Genomic DNA, 19,509 nt, shown 5'->3' with positions numbered 1-19,509 from the left:
ACTCTGAAGAAGCAAGAGAGCCTAGTGACTCTTGATCGCTGGCCATTTTCACAGCAGTTCCCTCACACATGAATGTGTCCTCGTACTTGGTGCTGGGGGAGAGAGAAGGCTTCTGTAATTACAGTACAGCAGGAATGTGCAGAGGAACACAGCCACCTCCCACATTCTGAATCCACTCCTGGTCAAATCCACATCCTTGGTACTGGAAATGACAATCCCTGGTAGATTATAATCATCATGAATTTAGGAGCAATGTCTGTCTTTTTTCAGTACTATATCCCCAGATAATGGGGGCATTGGTGGTGGTTCAGTAGTAGAATTCTTGCATGGGTCCCCATGCATTGGGGGCCGACTCAAGGGCAGCTAACAACAACATTCCCACATAACAGTGGCTGTTCCAGAGTAAAGTCCAGTTATCATCAAGTCGATCCCAACTCCCGGCCACCCCATGTATTGCTGAGTAGAACAGTGCCCCATAGGATTTTCATGGCAGTGATCTTTCAGAAGCAGAGCACCAAACCCTTCTTCCGAGGTGCTTCTGTGTAGGTTTGAACTGCCAACCTTTTGGTTAGCAGCTCAGCACTTAAACATTTATGCCACTTAGGGACTCCTTGATCCATAGTGTTGTACCAACTCATAGCAACCCTAGAGGATGGAGCACAACTGCTTTATAAGGTTTCCAAGGCGGTAATCTTTATGGAAGCAAACTGCCACATATTTCTCCTGTGGAGCAGCTGGTAGGTTTGAACTGCTGACCTTTCAGTTAGCAGCTTAATTACTGAGCCAGTGGGGCTCCTTTGGATCTACAGTAAGAAACCATAAATAGGTGATGAATGAATTAATGAATGAGGGCCCTTGTGATACCCCAGTAATCTCTCTTGACCTCTAGAATAAATATTCTATTGTGCTTTGTTTACCTATTAGTTTTTCCCGTTATACCATAAGCCCCTAGAAGGAAGGGGCATGTTCCATTCAAGCCTACAATTTCAGAGCCCAGCAAAGTGCCAGCACCTAGTAAAAGGATTGGACAAGTGAATGACTGTGAGCAGATAAATAAATGATTGAACGAGCCAGTGCCTTGAATCACTTAATTGGGCATTTGTTACACACTGTTCCAATTCTGATGGTCTTGCTCTTTCCCAGGTCCCCCAGGCCCCCCAGAGGCTGTGTCCATAGATGAAATCACAGACACGACTGCTCAGCTCTCCTGGAGACCCGGGCCTGACAACCACAGCCCCATCACCATGTACGTCATTCAAGCCAGAACTCCGTTCTCCGTGGGCTGGCAAGCAGTCAACACAGGTACCATCTTGGATGCCAGATGTTGGGGTCACTGCAGGGGCTTTGAAATTCCAGATAATGGACAAAGAAGGCATTGTGGCAGAAGCCAAGGAACATCCAGGTTCTCATCCAGATGCAGCCACAAATGATACATGACAGCAGTGTTCCGCAGACTTCAGTCACTTTCATGCCACCTGCACTATCATTTATTTGATATTTTTCTTTATATTAGCTCATGTTTTTGTGTTTTAATTTGTCCTAAGCAATAACATCTATGAAATGCCAGGCCTGTTGTACTGGTTATATTTTTTCCTTAACATGCATTAAAAAGTGTATTTGTTACAAAAATAAAAGGCACCAACCTGTATATTCCTAAAGTCATCTTGTGTACCACTAATGGTATGCTTAGGAGTGCTGCAGTGGTTAAGCGCTTGGCTGCTAACCGAGAGGTCAGTGGTTTGAACCCAGCAGCTGCTCTGCAGGAGAAAAGTTGTGGTAGCCTGCTTCCATAAAGATAACAGCCTTGGAAACCCCATGGGGCACTTCTACTCCGTCCTGTACGGTCACTATGAGTCAGAATCAACTCAACAGCAACAGGTCTGTTTTTTGTTTTTGTTTTTCTTAGTGGCATGCTTTAGGAAGCAGTAGCTTAAGTTCATTTATAATCACGGTCTTTGTCAAGTTTATGTACTGTTATCAAGAAACTAATGACCAAATGGAGCTCCTTGACTCACTGTCCATTTTTATAGATGGATAAATTTTAGCATGAAAAGGTGCGAGTTTTATTTCTATTTAAAAATACTTGCGTTGACCATACCATCTCCACTTCTGCCAATACCTCCAAACTGACTCATTTTGTTATTTTATGTAGGCTTCAGCTGAGGGAAATTGGACAAACAAGTAGTTATTACAAGCAAATTACACACTCTCCAGTCTTCAGTGGGAGCCCTGATGGTGCAGTGGTTAAGAGCTTGGTTGTTAACCAGAAGGATGGCAGTTTGAATCCACCACCCACTCCTTGGAAACCCTATGGGCAGTTCTACTCTGTCCTGCAGGGTCACTATGAGTTGGAAATCAGCTGATGGAAACGGGTTTTGTTTGTTTTGAAGTCTCCAGTGACTGACTATTGGCCGTGATATTTGAAGTAGAAATAAATAGAGTGGTATGTCCAGTTTTATGCAGTTCAAATGAATCGTGTTGATCTTATCAACCCCAATTTGTTTTTTTTTTGTTTGTTTGTTTGTTTTCCTTTAAACTTGTCCAGCCTCAGAAGGGGGTTTCTGTGTTTCCAGCTATGATCGTTGACTTTCTGCTTAGTCACAGGAATGTTTTAGGGAGGAACGATGGGAAAAATCTGCAAGTTAGGAGATAGGAATTCTAGTCCAGATTCTGTGACCTCCCTCAGAAGGCCTTTGTTAATCATTGAATCTCTACACATCTTCATTTTCCTCTTCTGTTAAATGGGCATGGTAAGAATTGTTTAGGATCCAAAAAGAGAAATGACTTGAAAGCTTTTTTAAAAATAAAAAGTGCTATATTTCCTGGATTTTCTCACTGCGTTGTGAGTAGATGTTATTATTTTCCTTATATAATGATGAGGAAGCCGAAACATGGAAAGGTTAAGCAATACGCCCTAGGTCATTTAGCTACAAAGTGTGGATTCAGTAACAGAATCCAAGTAGTCCGATCCACAACCCATCACAGGGATGGCACAGGACCAGGCTGCATTTCATTCCACTGTGCATGGGATGGCCATGAGTCAAGGGCCAAGTCAACGGCAGCTAACAACGGTAAGAAATCTGACTCCAGGGTCCATGGTCTTAGCCTTTGGAACAAAGGACAATGTAAGTGCCGCTCAAGGAGTTTGGCAGCCACTGATGTCTAGTCACACCATATGATGTCCTCAGCTTTGCCACAGGGCACCACCTCCCATGAATCTTCTGAGCTTAGTGGAAATGGAAAGTTTTCGTGGTAATCAGTTTGAAAATCAAAAGTTGTTCAGTGAGCATGAGTGCATATCAAGATGATCCTGGCTTGTAGCGTCAAGCAGTAGATGATGTCCTCTTATGAATAAATTCTTCTCTAAGTATTGCTGGATGAACATGCAAATCCTGCCTCTCTGACTTATTTTTTTGTTCTTCTTGGGCCATCCCTTTTATGTTTGCAGTTTCTTTCTTTATGCTAATACAGTTCATTGACAGTACATTGTAGAATTAGCATTATAACTCTATAAAAAAAATATAGTTATGATAAATTTTAGAGTTTGAGCTATGGAGTCAAACAGAACCCATTGCCATTGCATCCATTCTGACTCATGGCAGCCCCATATGTTTTGGAGTAGAAATGTACATGGGGCTTTCATTGGCTGTAATCTTAGGGAAGTAGATCACTAGGTTTTTCTTCCACAGCACCACTGGGTGGATTCGAACTGCCAACCTTTTGGTTAGTAGTTGAGCAAAAATTGTTTTGCACCACTCAGGGACCATAGTTATAAGTCATGGAGTTCAGGCGATGGAGTCAGACAGAGGAAGATGCAAACTGAAGCCTTGGCCTTTACTGGCTATATGACCTTGAATGAGCCACTTGGCCTTTCTAAGACACATTTTTCTTATCTATAAAAATGCAAGTAATAATTTTACATTATTCATAGGATAGTTATAAGAATTAAATCGTGTGCCTGGCACCCCATCATAAACGCTGAATAGCATGTTAGATGATAAAAGTGGTAACAGTAATAATTATAGTCAAGTAACTGGGCCTTGAAGACTCTGTACGTTTTATGATGCCGCCTGCTGGTATCTGATTTGAGAGTTTTTTCGTTTAGCATACACAGTGCTGGGGTTACCACTCTGACAGCTCTTTGTGCAGCTGCTATCAGACCACCTACAGTGCCTTGAGTACAGTAATGATGATGACAGTGTATGGAAGTTCCTAACTTCCTAACATGGTCTCTGCATTTGTTTTCTGGAAATTCTATGAAATATGCCCACCTTTTGATGTCTTGCAGTCCCAGAGCTCATTGATGGGAAGACATTCACAGCAACCGTGGTGGGTTTGAACCCTTGGGTGGAATATGAATTCCGAACAGTTGCAGCCAATGTGATTGGGATTGGAGAGCCAAGCCGGCCCTCGGAGAAACGGAGGACAGAAGAGGCCCGTGAGTAGCACCCGGGATACAGATGATCTATTCCAGCGGCTACTGTTCTTTAGGAAAAAGTTTTGAATTGTTTCTGCTCTTCAACCCTAGCGAGGCTCTGCATTAGCACACTCTTCCCCTTGAATGACTGTAATGATTGGAAATCAGGCCAGTAGAAGATCAGCTTAACAGGCAGTGAGATTCAATCAAGAGTTAAATTCTCTGTCTTCACTGGAACCATTGTACAAAGAGAGACACACTGTGCTGCGTTTAATTCTCTGAAAAGCCAAACTCTTTCTTCATTGGTTCATTTGTCACCAAGATTATCCTAAAAGGATTATTAGAAAAAAAATCTACACACCACATGGCAAACGAAGTCACATCTCAGAGAAATCACTGATGAGAGAATAAATGCATCAGGCACATTCACTGAGGTTTTCTGAAGGTATACACCATTCCCAGGGGCTAACACTCAGGACATCCTGCTGATTCCCACAAGACCTGTCAGCAGTTTAGTGTGGTCCTCTGTGTACACAGCTTGAACACGCACAGGGAGACAGTAAGATAAATTCACCTGGGTCAGTTGTCCTTTTACTTTTTTCACGTGTTGTCTGGGGTGCGTTCCTAGCTGTGGTCAGGCCCAATGTCTGTTGAAGGAATAGCAAGGCCCCTAAGCAAATGGGAACTCTGACTCTAGTCTTAGAAAAACTCCACATAGATCTACTACCTTAGCCAAAAGGATATGTATACACAGTCACCAGCTACATACCCGCAACCAGACATTTAAAATTTTGTCTGGAACCTTTCTTTTACACGATGATAATATAACTAATCCTGTGCTTTCTTCTCCCCCGCCCACTTCCGAACTCATCATTTATTTAATTCCTCTCAGTGATCCCGAGGAAGAAGCTAGAGTAATTTCCCCTCTGTTGCAGAGAAAACTGGGGACCAAAGAGGTTAAGCAGTAAGCCAGGGGTCAACCTATGCCCACCACTTCCTTCAATACCCAGTTCAAAACTTACCTTCCTCCCAGGAGCCTCCAGCCCAACCCTACCCTGAGCAGCCTGCTACTTCAGAACCCCTGCACTTCTCCCTTCTGTCTGCACTAGAGTGTTGTTCCCTTGTCCATGTTGCTCTGTAATTGTTCTGCATGTGCTCTCTCTCGCCCTCACTGGATTGTAAGGTCTGTACGGGTGGAGTTTGTACTGTCTTTCCTTTGTTTTTTGTTTTTTTTTTTTTTCCTTTGTGTACCACCGCATCAATAAACGCCTAACCAAGCATGAGAACCAGAACCTCCTCAGTCCTTTCCTCATCCCACTGAATCTCTCAGCCTCTAGGGACGGAGCTGAATAATGGGCCAGACGTGTCAGATAACACATGTACCTTATTGAACGGGAAACAGGTAATTAAGAGCAATTTCCTTGGCACGCTTCACTTTCTCAGGCAGAGGCAGTAGGTAGGACCTCGATGACTGTTTTCTGATCTCAAAAGACAAAGGTCTGTTCATCTGAGTATTCGTTTGAAGTGAGTCACTCCAGCCAGACAACCTTCCTGGCGTTCATTTGCTTTTGCTGCCTGACGTAACTTGTTTTTTCTCTCCTGCACAGTCCCCGAAGTCACCCCAGCTAACGTCAGTGGTGGCGGAGGCAGTAAATCTGAGCTGGTTATAACCTGGGAGGTAAATGAATCAGAGAACAAAAGGAACATACATTAGTCTGGGTGGTTTCATTATTTCCCTCCATGTCCAACACAGCTGGGAAGCTTCCTCCTCTGTTTCTAACAGCCCCAACCCATCTGAGTACAAACACTCCTTCTCGTAGCTAATGGCTGGCAGGAAAAGACGGTGTTTGCAGATCAATTGTGGAGGCAAGTTTTAATTCGATTCATCACAGGGAAAGCAATCATGAAAGAGAAGACAACATGAGTAAAAAATATATATATTAAAGGTGGCTGGTTCAGAGAAAACCAGTTTTTCTTTTCTTCCTGAATTGCTGCATGGCCAATTGATTTAAAACGTCTGCCAACAATAAAGTCAGTGTACCAACCCGATTTCCTGGCAATCAGCTCTGCTGCCGGAGCCCTCGTATATGAGAGATATTTTTAAAAACTTGGAAGAAGGCTAGTCACCAATTTTTTACAAATTGATTTTGGGAGAGGAGGTGGAAACTTTATAAATGGTTCTTGGTGTTTTTGAAGGATTCTAAGCAATGGCCCCAGCAATTAAATTCTTTCATTCGCCCAAAGCCCCAGTGTGAAAGAAATCACCCACCCTCCAGCTGACCCTTCAGCTCGGAGAGGGAAGGTCATGCCTGAGCCCTGATGAACTATATACTTCGTCTGTGGGATCTTCTGTCTTGTTTGCAATGGAAGCAGAGTAGTATTAGGTGGTATGGGGGGAGAGGTGGAAATGTTTTCTAGATCAACTGTCCCGTTTCTCTCATAGTCATTTCCAACTAGTTCAGAGCTGGGTCTGCCCCATCCAGGAGCCAGGTTCTCCACTACAGATTTTCATTTAGTGTTTGACCCTGTCATCTGTCCAATATCTCATGAATATCTGAGGTAGAGTGATGGCAAGCCCCAAATTTAAAAGACTCTTGAAAAACACCCAAAATAAGAAAGTTGGGGAAGAATGTAGACAAGAATGTTGGGGGGGAGGTGGAAAAAACAATTTTAGCATTTGAATCAAGCTACTGTGATTTCTGAAGGCCTCCTCCCCTCTTTACCAGACGGTCCCTGAGGAATTACAGAACGGTGGAGGCTTTGGTTATGTGGTAGCCTTCCGGCCCTACGGCAAAAAGAGCTGGATGAAGACGGTGATGGCCTCCGCCGATGCCTCCAGATATGTGTTCAGGAATGAGAGCCTGTCCCCCTTCTCTCCCTTTGAGGTTAAAGTGGGTGTCTTCAACAATAAAGGAGAAGGCTTATTCAGTCCCATCACAACAGTGTATTCTGCAGAAGAAGGTATGGTTTGTGTTATTTAGATATGTAATTTTTTTTTTTCCAATTCTGAGATGCTGTTGATTTTAGGATGCACAGTCAATTTAACACTGGGCAATAAATTGAAGGCATCTCCTGCTTGACAATAGTATAATGTAAAAAGTTGGGTTCATTATCTACCCCCAACCTCCTGGAAAAATAGCAGTTCCCCTATACCAAACAAAAAAAACCCGAACCCACTGCCATCGAGTCGATTCCAACTCAGAGCGACCCTATAGGACAGAGTAGAACTGCCCCATAGAGTTTCCAAGGAGCGCCTGGTGGATTTGAACTTCCAGCCTCTTGGTTAACAGCTGTAGCACTTAACCACTATGCCACCAGGGTTTCCAGTTCGCCTATACATGAAAACAAATGGCTATCCGGTATGAATTCCATCGCTAGGGATCAAAATTGCAAGTACCATATGCGACTTTTATATCTGTGTCTATGTTATCATTACTTTAAAAAGAATTACACTTACATTTTTTTCCCTTTAAGTGTATATCAAAATATAATTTGCATTTTCTATCACTCCTTTATTTTCATAAACCATATTGTACTTGTAATTTATTTTAACTTATTAAAAAGAAGATTAAGTGGTGATGCAGCAAGTTTGCTCTCATTGTCATCCACGTTGTCATCATGGTCAAAGGTTCTCAACATGATTACCAGCTCTGCTCTATCCCTGCACTCTGAATGCCTCTCACACGGTCTTTGTGGCTTAAAAGGCAATGTTCAGAATGAGACTACGTTAAAACATCTCAAAACTGAGTCAATGATTTGGAGTAAGTGAAGATTCAATAAATTCTTTTCCCCAAGTAGAGAAATCCACCCTAAGACTCTGTGGCCCTCCATGATCTAACTGCTACCACTCTGTTCAGCCTCAGGTCTTACTGCTTGTCCCTCCATACTCCATTCTCCAGCCTTGTCGAAAGGATTCGCAATTACTCAGACAAGCTACATACAGCCCCTTGCACATGCTTCAACTTTTCTTACCTTCCCCTGTCTTACCCACCTCATGCATCAGCCTGAAGTTTAACAACCAAGGCCTTTTCTGAGTTCCCCAGACCCGACAGTTGAGTAAGCATTTCTCTTTCCTAGAGTATCTTGAACATTCCTGTATCATAATTCTCATCCCACTGTATTATAAATTTTGAATTTCAGTTTTATGTCCTTACTAAGGTGTGTTTTTTGAGAGAACTCCATTTGTTTTTTACCTTTGTGTCACCAGTGTCTGATTGTGCACAGATGCTTAATAAATGCTGAATTAATTAACACATAAATAGAATCATGTATTGTTATGGACGGACAAGACCTCATAGGTGTTCTTGTTCAACATTTCCTGGAGTATGATGTGTATTCTAGAGGGAGTATACAAGTTGACTGTAAATGGTACCAGGTATGTATTGATTTTAATTGGATTAGAAAAATACAGCTATCATATCAAACCCAAGATTTCATAAATGTTATTGCTCAAGACATGGCTAAACTAAGCTTTTCTTAAGTAAGACTATTAAAAGGAAAATATTAACAAGTAATACATAGCAGAAATCTAGCAAAAATAACTGAAACTGGGCAACAGTCTTGGTCCAGCATATTTTTTGCTGCTGAGGATACTGAGACCCAGAGAGTATAAGTGACTTGTCCAAGATCATGCAGCTTGTGGTATAGACCTGAACTGTCTGTCACCCAGCTCTCCTGAATCTTAGTCAAAACAGTTGACTGTCCTTTCTCATTCTTCTCTCATTCTTGTAATCCAGTGACAACAACTGACTACAACCTATGACAAATGCTAATTAGGACAAATGTACCATAAGGGAATTGCTGGCTGTGAAAATTTGTTGCTTAAACTTAAGGATCCTTGGGTTACTTTCCTTCCAGTTTAAACTAAATCAGCTGTGTTCGAGTCATCTCCAACTCATGGCAACCCCCTGTGTGAGAGTAGAACTGTGCTCCATAGGGTTTTCAATGGCTGGTTTTTCAGAAGTAGATCACTAGGTCTTTCTTCCGAGGTGCCTCTGGGTAGACTTGAACCTACAACCTTTTTGTTAGCAACCAAGTGCATTAACCTTTTGCACCACTTAGGGACTCTACTCTCCCAGAGACCTTAGACAAGTCTCTTCCCCACCACCAACACCCCCAAGCTGTTAACCATTGCTTTTCTATAAAATGAGTATTTAGATTATAGTCATTAAGGGCATTTTTATAACCACAGATTTTTTGTACCTTATGTGGTCACTGTCTAGAAGCTAACTGTGATTCAGCTGATCAGTAGAGTAGTAACATTTTCCGTATTCACCTGCAGAACCCACCAAACCACCACCTAGCATCTTTGCCAGAAGCCTCTCTGCGACAGACATTGAAGTCTTCTGGGCCTCACCCCTGGAGAAGAATATAGGACGGATACAAGGTTATGAGGTAGGCAAGAGACATGTACCTTGGGTCTAGGAAAGAGTCCATACTCCTCAACAAGGCCTCCCAAGTATACCCTGATGGGAAAAAAAAAAAAAAACCCAAATTCATTTAGAGGCATTTGTTTTAGATCCCTGACTTATAATTGAGTGCTAATGACAGCACTGAATGTTCAGCGGTGAGACTATTCTTTTTCTGTGTTACACACTGGAGGTATTTTACAAAATATATGCAGTTCATTTAAAATGAGCTTTTACTTCTGATCTGCCTGGACCACTTGGGCTTAAAGAAAAGGCGGAGTAAAGGGGAAAATAACCAGCAATTGTTGTACCAATTCACCATCTTACTATGAAGCTAGGAACCAAAAGGGCGTTTTCCTGTTGTGGATATTTCTCAGCACATACAAAACTTAGTTTTGGAAGTTTGACTTGTGAATTAGTGTAGAAAATTAACTCCAACATAAGAATCCTGCATGAAATATTACCTCACTGATGGCACTGGGAATATCCCCTATTGGTAAGCATACCAAGGTCTTCCTTTTTATTTCCTCAGGTTAAATATTGGAGACATGATGATAAGGAAGAAAATGCTAGAAAAATACGAACAATTGGAAATCACACATCGACAAAAATCACCAACTTAAAAGGCAGCGCGCTGTACCATTTAGCTGTCAAAGCATACAATTCCGCCGGGACTGGTCCCTCCAGTGCCACGGTCAACGTGACAACCAGAAAGCCACGTAAGGACAAATGTGTTTATGAATGTTTTGGGGATTCATCAAACATATCCCGGGTTCACTCCCCACCCTCACCTCTCAATGGTTATTTGCATACTAATTGGTATAATAATTTGGATTCAAATTTACCTTAGCATTTTAACTGAACCTTTCTGAATACCATGCAGAATTCATTGCTTCCGAGGACAGAAAGATAAATGTTGTTCTCACTGGGAAGGGCTACTTCTTTTAGCTATAAGTGTTAGGCGACCAGCTGAATCTTTTTCCATTTGCAGTATTATATCTCGTCAGATTTTAGTGACCTTGAAGACACCTATTAGTGCAATAGCCCATTAAATTGCCTCCACTCTCAAATTCTAGTAAGGAGATATTCCCCAGAATCCATTTAGACTTAATAATCTGTGACTTCTTATATCTTAATTTTTTTTTTTATAGCACCAAGTCAACCCCCTGGAAACATCATATGGAATTCATCGGACTCCAAAATCATCCTGAATTGGGATCAAGTGAAAGCGCTGGATAATGAGTCAGAAGTAAAAGGATACAAAGTGGGTAATTTTCTTTTTCTGCAAAGGCACCCGACCCTGCTGTTAGTGGGGTACAGTTTCTTTTCATGAATCACACCAACCAGGTTCTCTGTCCCAAAGTGATTTGTTCTGAGTTTTAAATAAATGATCCAAGACAACTGGCCAGGATTTAGGAATCACCTAAATTTTAGGCTCAGGCAGAGTCCATCAGAAACATCTAACCTGTGGTTAAGTCTCCTAAAAAAATCATGAAGAACAACTTTTTTAACATTTCTGTTACAGCTTTCTCTTATTCTTGTCGTGGTGGTATTTTTTTTTTTAATCAACAATAGTAACTTCTCAATATTACTAATAGTTAATTATTTTTGTCCATATGAGGAAAGACTTTCTCAGTAAATCCATTTATCTGATCCTATAAATGTTGAACTAGCCTTTAAAGAGCTAGAAAAGAAATGTATGTAGTCTTGGTGCCACAATTAAAAGGAATTATAAACATTTTGACAAGATTTTTAGTTATCCATTTCTAAGGAACTACCTTAAAACTAATGGGTTAAAAAATAATTTATTATTTTTCATGATTCTGCCATCTGGGTTGGGCCAAAATGGGCCATTTTTTAGGGCTGGAATGATGGAGATGGTTCTTCGCACACGTCTGATTTCTCAGCTAGGATAGTTGGTAAAGCTTGAAGCTGGCCAGGCACCACTCTTTCTACAAGGCTTCTCCACATTGGTAGCCTGGACTTCCTCACAGCATGGTGATCTCAGGGTAGTCAGATTTCTTACATGGCTTCTGGCTTCCAAGAGGGAGGAAGCAAAAACTACCAGTTCTTTTAAAGGTTACAAATGGAACTGGTTACTGTGAGGCCAGCCCAGATTCAAAGGGAGGGAAATTAGATTCCATCTCTTAATGTGAGAAATGGCATGCATGTACAGGGAGGGAAGGACATGGTGGTAACCATCTTTGTAGACTATAGCATGCACTGAGAAGATTATAACTAGGAAGCTGACTCAAAACATCTGTGAGGAATGAATGAAAGAACCAAGAATATTTAGTTGGAGAAAAAGAAAAAAAAAAGACTCAAAAACATGATAACCACTTACAATATCTGAAGGGCTGTTGTAAGGAAGACTTATTAGAATTGTTCTTCAAGTTTCCAAAGAACAAAACCAAAGAATGAAAGCTACATGAAGATAAATTTTTGGCTCAGTTTTACTTTCTGGTAGCCAAAGCTCCTCAAAAATGGACTTAGTTTCAAAGAGAGTTGGAAAGTACCCTATCACTGGAAATAATCAAGTATTAGCTAGACCACCACCCAGTGCAATGTTAGAAAAGGAAATACCGAGAAGGCAATTAAAAGTGTATGGCATTTTGGGTCTATTTAAATCCTGGAAGTGTTATGAGTAAAAGACCAAAATGAAGCTTTTGAGGAATCCTAGATGGCACTGGGTTTTTTAGACATTAGGTTACATTGACAATGCTCTTGACCTCCTGTGTTTTTGTATTAATCTTTCAAATGAAAAAGGACTTGCAAATCAACTTTCATGAACCATCCCATAGTCTTCATTATAAAAGAAAAATTATAAAACTAGCTCTATCATTTTGAAATTTTTTTTAAAGTAGGAAAGCCTGGAAGTCAAAATTTTCAGGAGCCCTGGAAAATGGTCTTCCATTTACAAAATAAGTTAGATGAAATTTGTATTTACAAGATTGTACAAACATAGATGCCCAGAAGAAAACATAAATGGCTGAGGCAGGCTCGGTGGAAGCTCTGGCCCACTAGAAAGTATATGTTCCTTTCCAAAGGTAGGAACCGCTAATCCCTCCCTGCCACTTGTTGCCTTGTGATAAAGTTGGCACAATGTCCCAGATATTCCAGTGTTGGCAGAAGATTTTATTTTTATATAAGATCTCCTCAAGTCTTAAATGTGGGCAACTTGCTCCATTTTGTTTTATATTTTGTTGTGGTAAAAGACATATAAACAAAAAAAGTCCTTTTAACCATTTTTAAGTATATAATTCAGTGACATTAATTATGTTCACCATGTCCTGCTTCCATCACCACTATAAGTCTCCAGAAGTTCCCCATCACCCCCAATAGAAACCCAGTGCCCCTCAAACAACAGCTCCGCATTCCCCACCTCACCTCCTGGCAACCACCAATAAATTCTTGTCTCTATGCATTTGCTTATTCTAGGTATTTCGTATAAGTGGTAACATAAAATACTTGTCCTTTTGTGTCTGATTTATTTTGCTCAGCAAAATGTTTTCAGTGTTCACCCACAGTGTGGCATGTATTAGAACTTTGTTTCTCTTTAAACAAAGTTCTAATACATGCCACACTGTGGGTGAACACTGAAAACATTTTGCTGAGCAAAATAAATCAGACACAAGCTGAATAATATCCTTTATACGTATATACTACATTCTGTTTATCCCTTCATCTGTTAATGGACACTTGGGCTAATTCTACCTTTTGACTGTTTGGAATAGTGATGGATGAACACTGGTGTATAAGAACTGTTTGAGTCCATACTTTCTGGGGTATATACCTAGCAGTGGAATTCCTGGGTCATATGGTAATTCTATATTTAACTTCTTGAGGAACTGATAAACTGTTTTCCACAGTGGAATTTTAAACAATGTTTGAGTCAATATAATGTAGGCCAAACAAAATTGGTCTACAGGCTTAATCAAGAATACAGGCTAGGGTGGAGCCAAGATGGCGGAATAGACAGACGCTTCTGGCGAGCCCTCTTTACAACAAAGACCCTAAAAAACAAGTGAAACAAGTATATTTGCGACAAGCTGGAAGCCCTGAGCTTCAAAGGCAAGCTTAGAAAACGAACTGAGGGGCAGGGGAGGAAGAGACTGTTCAGGAGTGGAGAGGAGTTACTGGACCTGAATCACGAGGAGCCCACAGGCAGCATTTCCAGAGTGGTGGCAGCAGGCTAGTACTAGTGTTCGGCCACAGTTTCCTCAGGGAGAAGCAGCCAACCACACAGCCTACTCACACCTCCAGAACCTGAGAAGAACAGGACTCTCAGCAAAAGCTAAGTACTTCTGTACATTTTACCGCTCCCCCCACCCCCAAGCCGGCTTCAGTGGCTGAATTACCTGGGCCTGAGATAGGCCCTGTTGAGCACCTAGAGCCATACTTCCGGCCTTGGGGAAGGAAAAAATTTGCAACTGGGGAAAAGGTAATTTGCTAGCTACACTAACTGGAGGAGCTCAGGACAGAAGTGGCGCCTCTATGGGGACAAACCATCCATGGACTTTGAGCACCTTTCCCTTCTGCATGGACCTGTGTGGGCCTATTTTGGGAGAATAGGCGCTTGTTAGCAGACTCCAACCATTTCAGCTATGTGGTGGAGAGATAGGTGTTTGATGTTTGACATTGCTTTGCCTATTAAACAAGGTCCTGACCTACCCACATCAGGGACCTAAGGACTGGTAGCTCCACTCAGGTCACCCAGCCACCCGCGACAGGGGTCCAAAGATAACTGGTACCTCCCAGTCCTTACAAACAAAAACTTAGGGTGCCCATGGTCCCTCTGCAGAACCCACCCAGCTGCACGCCCTAGGGAACATGGACGCACTTTCCTCAGAGATACCTGGGGGTCGGTTCTCAGCCCCCTGCGTTGTTCAAAGCATGGCCCCCTGCTGCAACCAGATAATGGTATATACTCCAATCACCCCTGCCCCTCTGAGACTGTAGGACAGAGCCTGTACCACACACTTGATGATCAGCTATCTGGAAACCTGAGCTGAATTCATACAAGAAAACTGAATGGACTCCTAGACTGATATACCAGATAACAGCTCTAGCCATCTGCGGACAGAACGTCAGAGCTCTAAAGGTGAAGATAATCAAGCTAGCTCACTCAAGTAACCCATAGGGGTATACCAAAACAAAACAAAGCAAGAAGCTACAACACAGGAAGCAAGCATAAACTAATACAATAACTTATAGATGGCTCGGAGACAACAGTCAATATCAAGTCACATAAAGAAACAGACCATGATCACCTCAACAGACACTCAAAACAAAGAGTCCAGGGATCTTCTAGATGAAAGTGCATTCCTGGAATTACCAGATGCAGGATACAAGTTTAATATACAGAACCCTTCAAGACATCAGGAAGGAAATGAGGCAATACGCAGAACAAGACAAGGAACACACAGATAAAGCAATTAAAGAAATTAGATTATTCAGGAACATAACGAAAAGTTTAATAAGCTGGAAAATCCATAGACAGGCAGCAATCAGAAATTCAGGAGATTAACAATGAAATTACAGAATTAGATGATTCAATAGAAAGTCAGAGGAGCAGAATTGAGCAAGTAGAAGCTAGAATTTCTGAATTCGAAGATAAATCACTTAGCACTAATATATTTGAAGAAAAATCAGATAAAAGAATTTAAAAAATGAAGAAACCTTAAGAATCATGTGGGACTCTATCAAGAGAAATAACCTACAAGTGATTGGAGTACCAGAACAGGGAGAGATAACAGAAAATACAGAGAAAATTGTTGAAGATTTGTTGGCAGAAAACTTTCCTGATATCATGAAAGGTGAGAAAATATCTATCCAAGATGCTCATCGAACTCCACATAAGGTAGATCTGAAAAGAAATTCACCAAGACACATTATAATCAAGCTTGCCAAAACCAAAGATAAAGAGAGAATTATAAAAGCAGCAAGGGATAAACGAAAAGTCACCTACAAAGGAGAGCCAATAAGAATAAGCTTGGACTACTCGGCAGAAACCATGCAGGCAAGAAGGCAATGGGATGACATATTTAAAAAATTGAAGGAAAAAAATTGTCTACCAAGAATCATATATCCAGCAAAACTGTCTCTTAAATATGAAGATGAAATTAAGGCATTTCCAGATAAACACAAGTTTAGGGAATTTGTGAAAACCAAACCAAAACTACAAGAAATACTACAGGGAGTTCTTTGGCTAGAAAATCAATAATATCAGGTATCAACCCAAGACTAGAACACTGGGCAGAGCAACCAGAAGTCAACCCAAACAGGGAAATCCAAAAAAACACAGCAAGAATACAAAAAAGAAAAAAAGAAAAAGCTCAAAACAGGGTAACAGTGATGTTATTATATTAAAGAAGACAACATTAAAGTAATAAAGAGGGACTAAGAAATATAATCATATACCTTCCGTATGGAGAGGAAGATATGATGATACAAAGAAATAAAAGTTAATTTTAAATTTAGAAAAATAGGGGTAATTAATAAGGTAACCACAACAGATCAAACTATCCTATTCAGCAAAATAAAATACAAGGGAAAAATACAGACTCAGCAGAAACAAAATCAACAACAACAAATATGAGGAAAGGACAATATATAAAAAAAATCTACTCAGCACATAAAATCACGTGGGAAAAAGAAACTGTCAACAACACACACAAAAAAGACATCAGAATGATAGCACTAAATTCATACCTATCCATAATTACCCTGAATGTAAATGGACTCAACGCACCAATAAAGAGACAGAGAGTGGCAGAATGGATTAAAAAACAAGATCCGTCTATATGCTGCCTACAACAGACATACCTTAGACTTAGAGACACAAACAAACTAAAACTCAAAAGCATGGAAAAAAATATATCAAGCATACAACAATCAAAAAAGAGCAGGAGTGGCAATATTAATTTCTGACAAAATAGACTTTAAAGTTAAATCCATCATACAGGATAAGGAAGGACACTATATAATGATTAAAGGGACAATACACCAAGAAGATATAACCATATTAAATATTTATGCACCCAATGACAGGGCTGCAAGATACATAAAACAAACTCCATCAGCATTGAAAAGTGAGATAGACAGCTCCACAATAATAGTAGGAGACTTCAGTGCACCACTTTCAGTGAAGGACAGGACACCCAGAAAGAAGCTCAATAAAGACACGGAAGATCTAAATGCCACAATCAGCCAACTTGACCTCATAGACATATACAGAACACTCCACCCAACAGCAACCAAGTATACTTTCTTTTCTAGTGCACGTGGAACACTCTCTAGAATAGACCACATATTAGGTCATAACGCATGCCATAGTAGAATCCAAAACACTGAACTATTACAAGGCATCTTCGCTGACCATAAGGCCATAAAAGTGGAAATCAATAACGGGAAAAGAAATCAAACACTTGGAAACTGAACAATACCCTGCTCAAAAAAGACTGGATTATAGAAGACATTAAGGATGGAATAAAGAAATTCAGAGAATCCAATGAGAATGAAAACACTTCCTATCAGAACCTTTGGGACACAGCAAAAGCAGTGCTCAGAGGCCAATTTATATCAATAAATGCACACATCCAAAAAGAAGAAAGGGCCAAAATCAAAGAATTATCCCAACAACTTGAACAAATAGAAAGAGTGAAACAAAAGAAACCCACAGGTGCCAGAAGAAAACAAATAATAAAAATCATACCTGAACTAAATGAAATAGAAAACAGAAAAACAATTCAAAGAATTAACAAGACCAAAAGGTGGTTTTTTGAAAAAATCAACAAAATCAATAAACCACTGGCCAAACTGACAAAAGAAAAACAGGAGAGGAAGCAAATAACCCAAATAAGAAATAAGATGGGCGATATTACCACAGACCGAAGTGAAATTAAAAGAATCATATCAGGTTACTCTGAAAAACTGTAGTCTAAAAAATTTGAAAACCTAGAAGAAATGGATGAATTCCTAGAAACACACTACCTACCTAAACTAACACAAAGAGAGGCAGGACAACTGAATAGACCCATAACAAAAGAAGAGATTGAAAAGGTAATCAAAAAACTCCCAACAAAAAAAAAAGCCCTGGTCCTGATGGCTTCACCGCAGAGTTCTACCAAACTTTCAGAGAAGAGTTAACACCACTGCTACTAAAGGTATTTCAGGGCATAGAAAAAGACGGAATACTACCAAACTCATTCTATGAACCCAGCATATCCCTGATAGCAAAACCAGGTAAAGACACCACAAGAAAAGAAAATTATAGACCTATATCCCACATGAACGTAGTTGCAAAAGTCTTCAACAAAATTCTAGCCAATAGAATTCAACATATCAAAAAAAATAATTCACCATGACCAAGTGGGATTCATACCAGGTATGCAGGGATGGTTCAACATTAGAAAAACGATTAATGTAATCCACCACATAAATAAAAGACAAGAATCACATGATTTTATCAACTGATGCAGAAAAGCCATTTGACAAAGTTCAACACCCATTCATGATAAAAACTCTCAGCAAAATAGGAATAGAAGGAAAATTCCTCAACATAATAAAGGGCATTTATACAAAGCCAACAGCCAACATCACCCTAAATGGAGAGAGCCTAAAAGCATTCCCATTGAGATCGGGAACCAGACAAGGATGCCCTTTATCACCGCTCTTATTCAACATTGTGTTAGAGGTCCTACCGGAGCAATTAGGCTAGATAAAGGGCATCCAGAATGCCAAGGAAGAAGTAAAATTATCTCTATTTGCAGATGACATGATCTTATACACAGAAAACCCTAAGGAATCCTCAAGAAAACTACTGAAACTAATAGAAGAGTTCAGCAGAGTGTCGGGATACAAGATAAACATACAAAAATCAGTTGGATTCCTCTACACCAACAAAAAGAATATTGAAGAGGAAATCACCAAAGCAATGCCATGTACAGTAGCCCCCAAGAAGATAAAATACTTAGAAATAAATCTTAGCAGAGATGTAAAAGACTTATACAAAGAAAACTACAGTACACTTCTGCAAGAAACCAAAAGAAACTTACATAAGTGGAAAAACACACCTTGCTCATGGATAGGAAGACTTAACATTATAAAAATGCCTATTCTACCAATGGCAGTCTATGCATTTAATTCAATTCCAATCCAAATCCCAAGAACATTCTTTAATGAGATGGAGAAACAAATCACCAACTTCGTATGGGAGGGAAAGAGGCCCCAGATAAATAAGGCATTACTGAAAAAGAAGAACAAAGTGGGAGGCCTTACATTACCTGATTTTAGAACCTATTATACTGCCACAGTAGTCAAAACAGCCTGGTACTGGTACAACAACAGATACGTAGACCAATGGAACAGAATTGAGAATCCAGACATAAATCCATCCACATATGAGTAGTTGATATTTGACAAAGGCCCCAAAGAAGCTAAATGGGGAAAAGACAGTCTTTTTAGAAATGGTGCTGGCATAACTGGATATCCATTTCAAAAAAATGAAACGGGGCGGAGCCAAGATGGCGGACTAGGCAGACGTTACCTCGGATCCCTCTTACAACAAAGACACGGAAAAACAAGTGAATCGATCACATACAGAACAATCTACGAACCCTGAACAACAAACACGGATTTAGAGACGGAGAACGAACTAATACGGGGAAGCAGCGATAGTTTCCA

General features: G+C 40.4%; 1 protein-coding gene across 5 annotated transcripts in view; it reads left to right on the top strand.

Moving 5' to 3' along the window:
• CNTN4 (contactin 4) overlaps positions 1 to 19,509 on the top strand; it is a 410,739-nt gene that overhangs the window by 371,201 nt on the left and 20,029 nt on the right. For all 5 annotated transcript variants that reach the window (XM_064275007.1, XM_010590039.2, XM_023547999.2 and 2 more), the window contains 7 exons: positions 1,144 to 1,302; positions 4,289 to 4,438; positions 6,025 to 6,095; positions 7,144 to 7,378; positions 9,699 to 9,811; positions 10,358 to 10,544; positions 10,977 to 11,089. In XM_064275007.1, coding sequence (XP_064131077.1) covers positions 1,144 to 1,302; positions 4,289 to 4,438; positions 6,025 to 6,095; positions 7,144 to 7,378; positions 9,699 to 9,811; positions 10,358 to 10,544; positions 10,977 to 11,089 — 1,028 coding nt within the window. The remainder of the gene's footprint in view (positions 1 to 1,143; positions 1,303 to 4,288; positions 4,439 to 6,024; positions 6,096 to 7,143; positions 7,379 to 9,698; positions 9,812 to 10,357; positions 10,545 to 10,976; positions 11,090 to 19,509) is intronic.

Source organism: Loxodonta africana, chromosome 22, assembly GCF_030014295.1.
Source record: "Loxodonta africana isolate mLoxAfr1 chromosome 22, mLoxAfr1.hap2, whole genome shotgun sequence".
NCBI lineage: Eukaryota > Metazoa > Chordata > Mammalia > Proboscidea > Elephantidae > Loxodonta > Loxodonta africana.
This window is presented reverse-complemented; position numbering and strand designations above follow the sequence as displayed.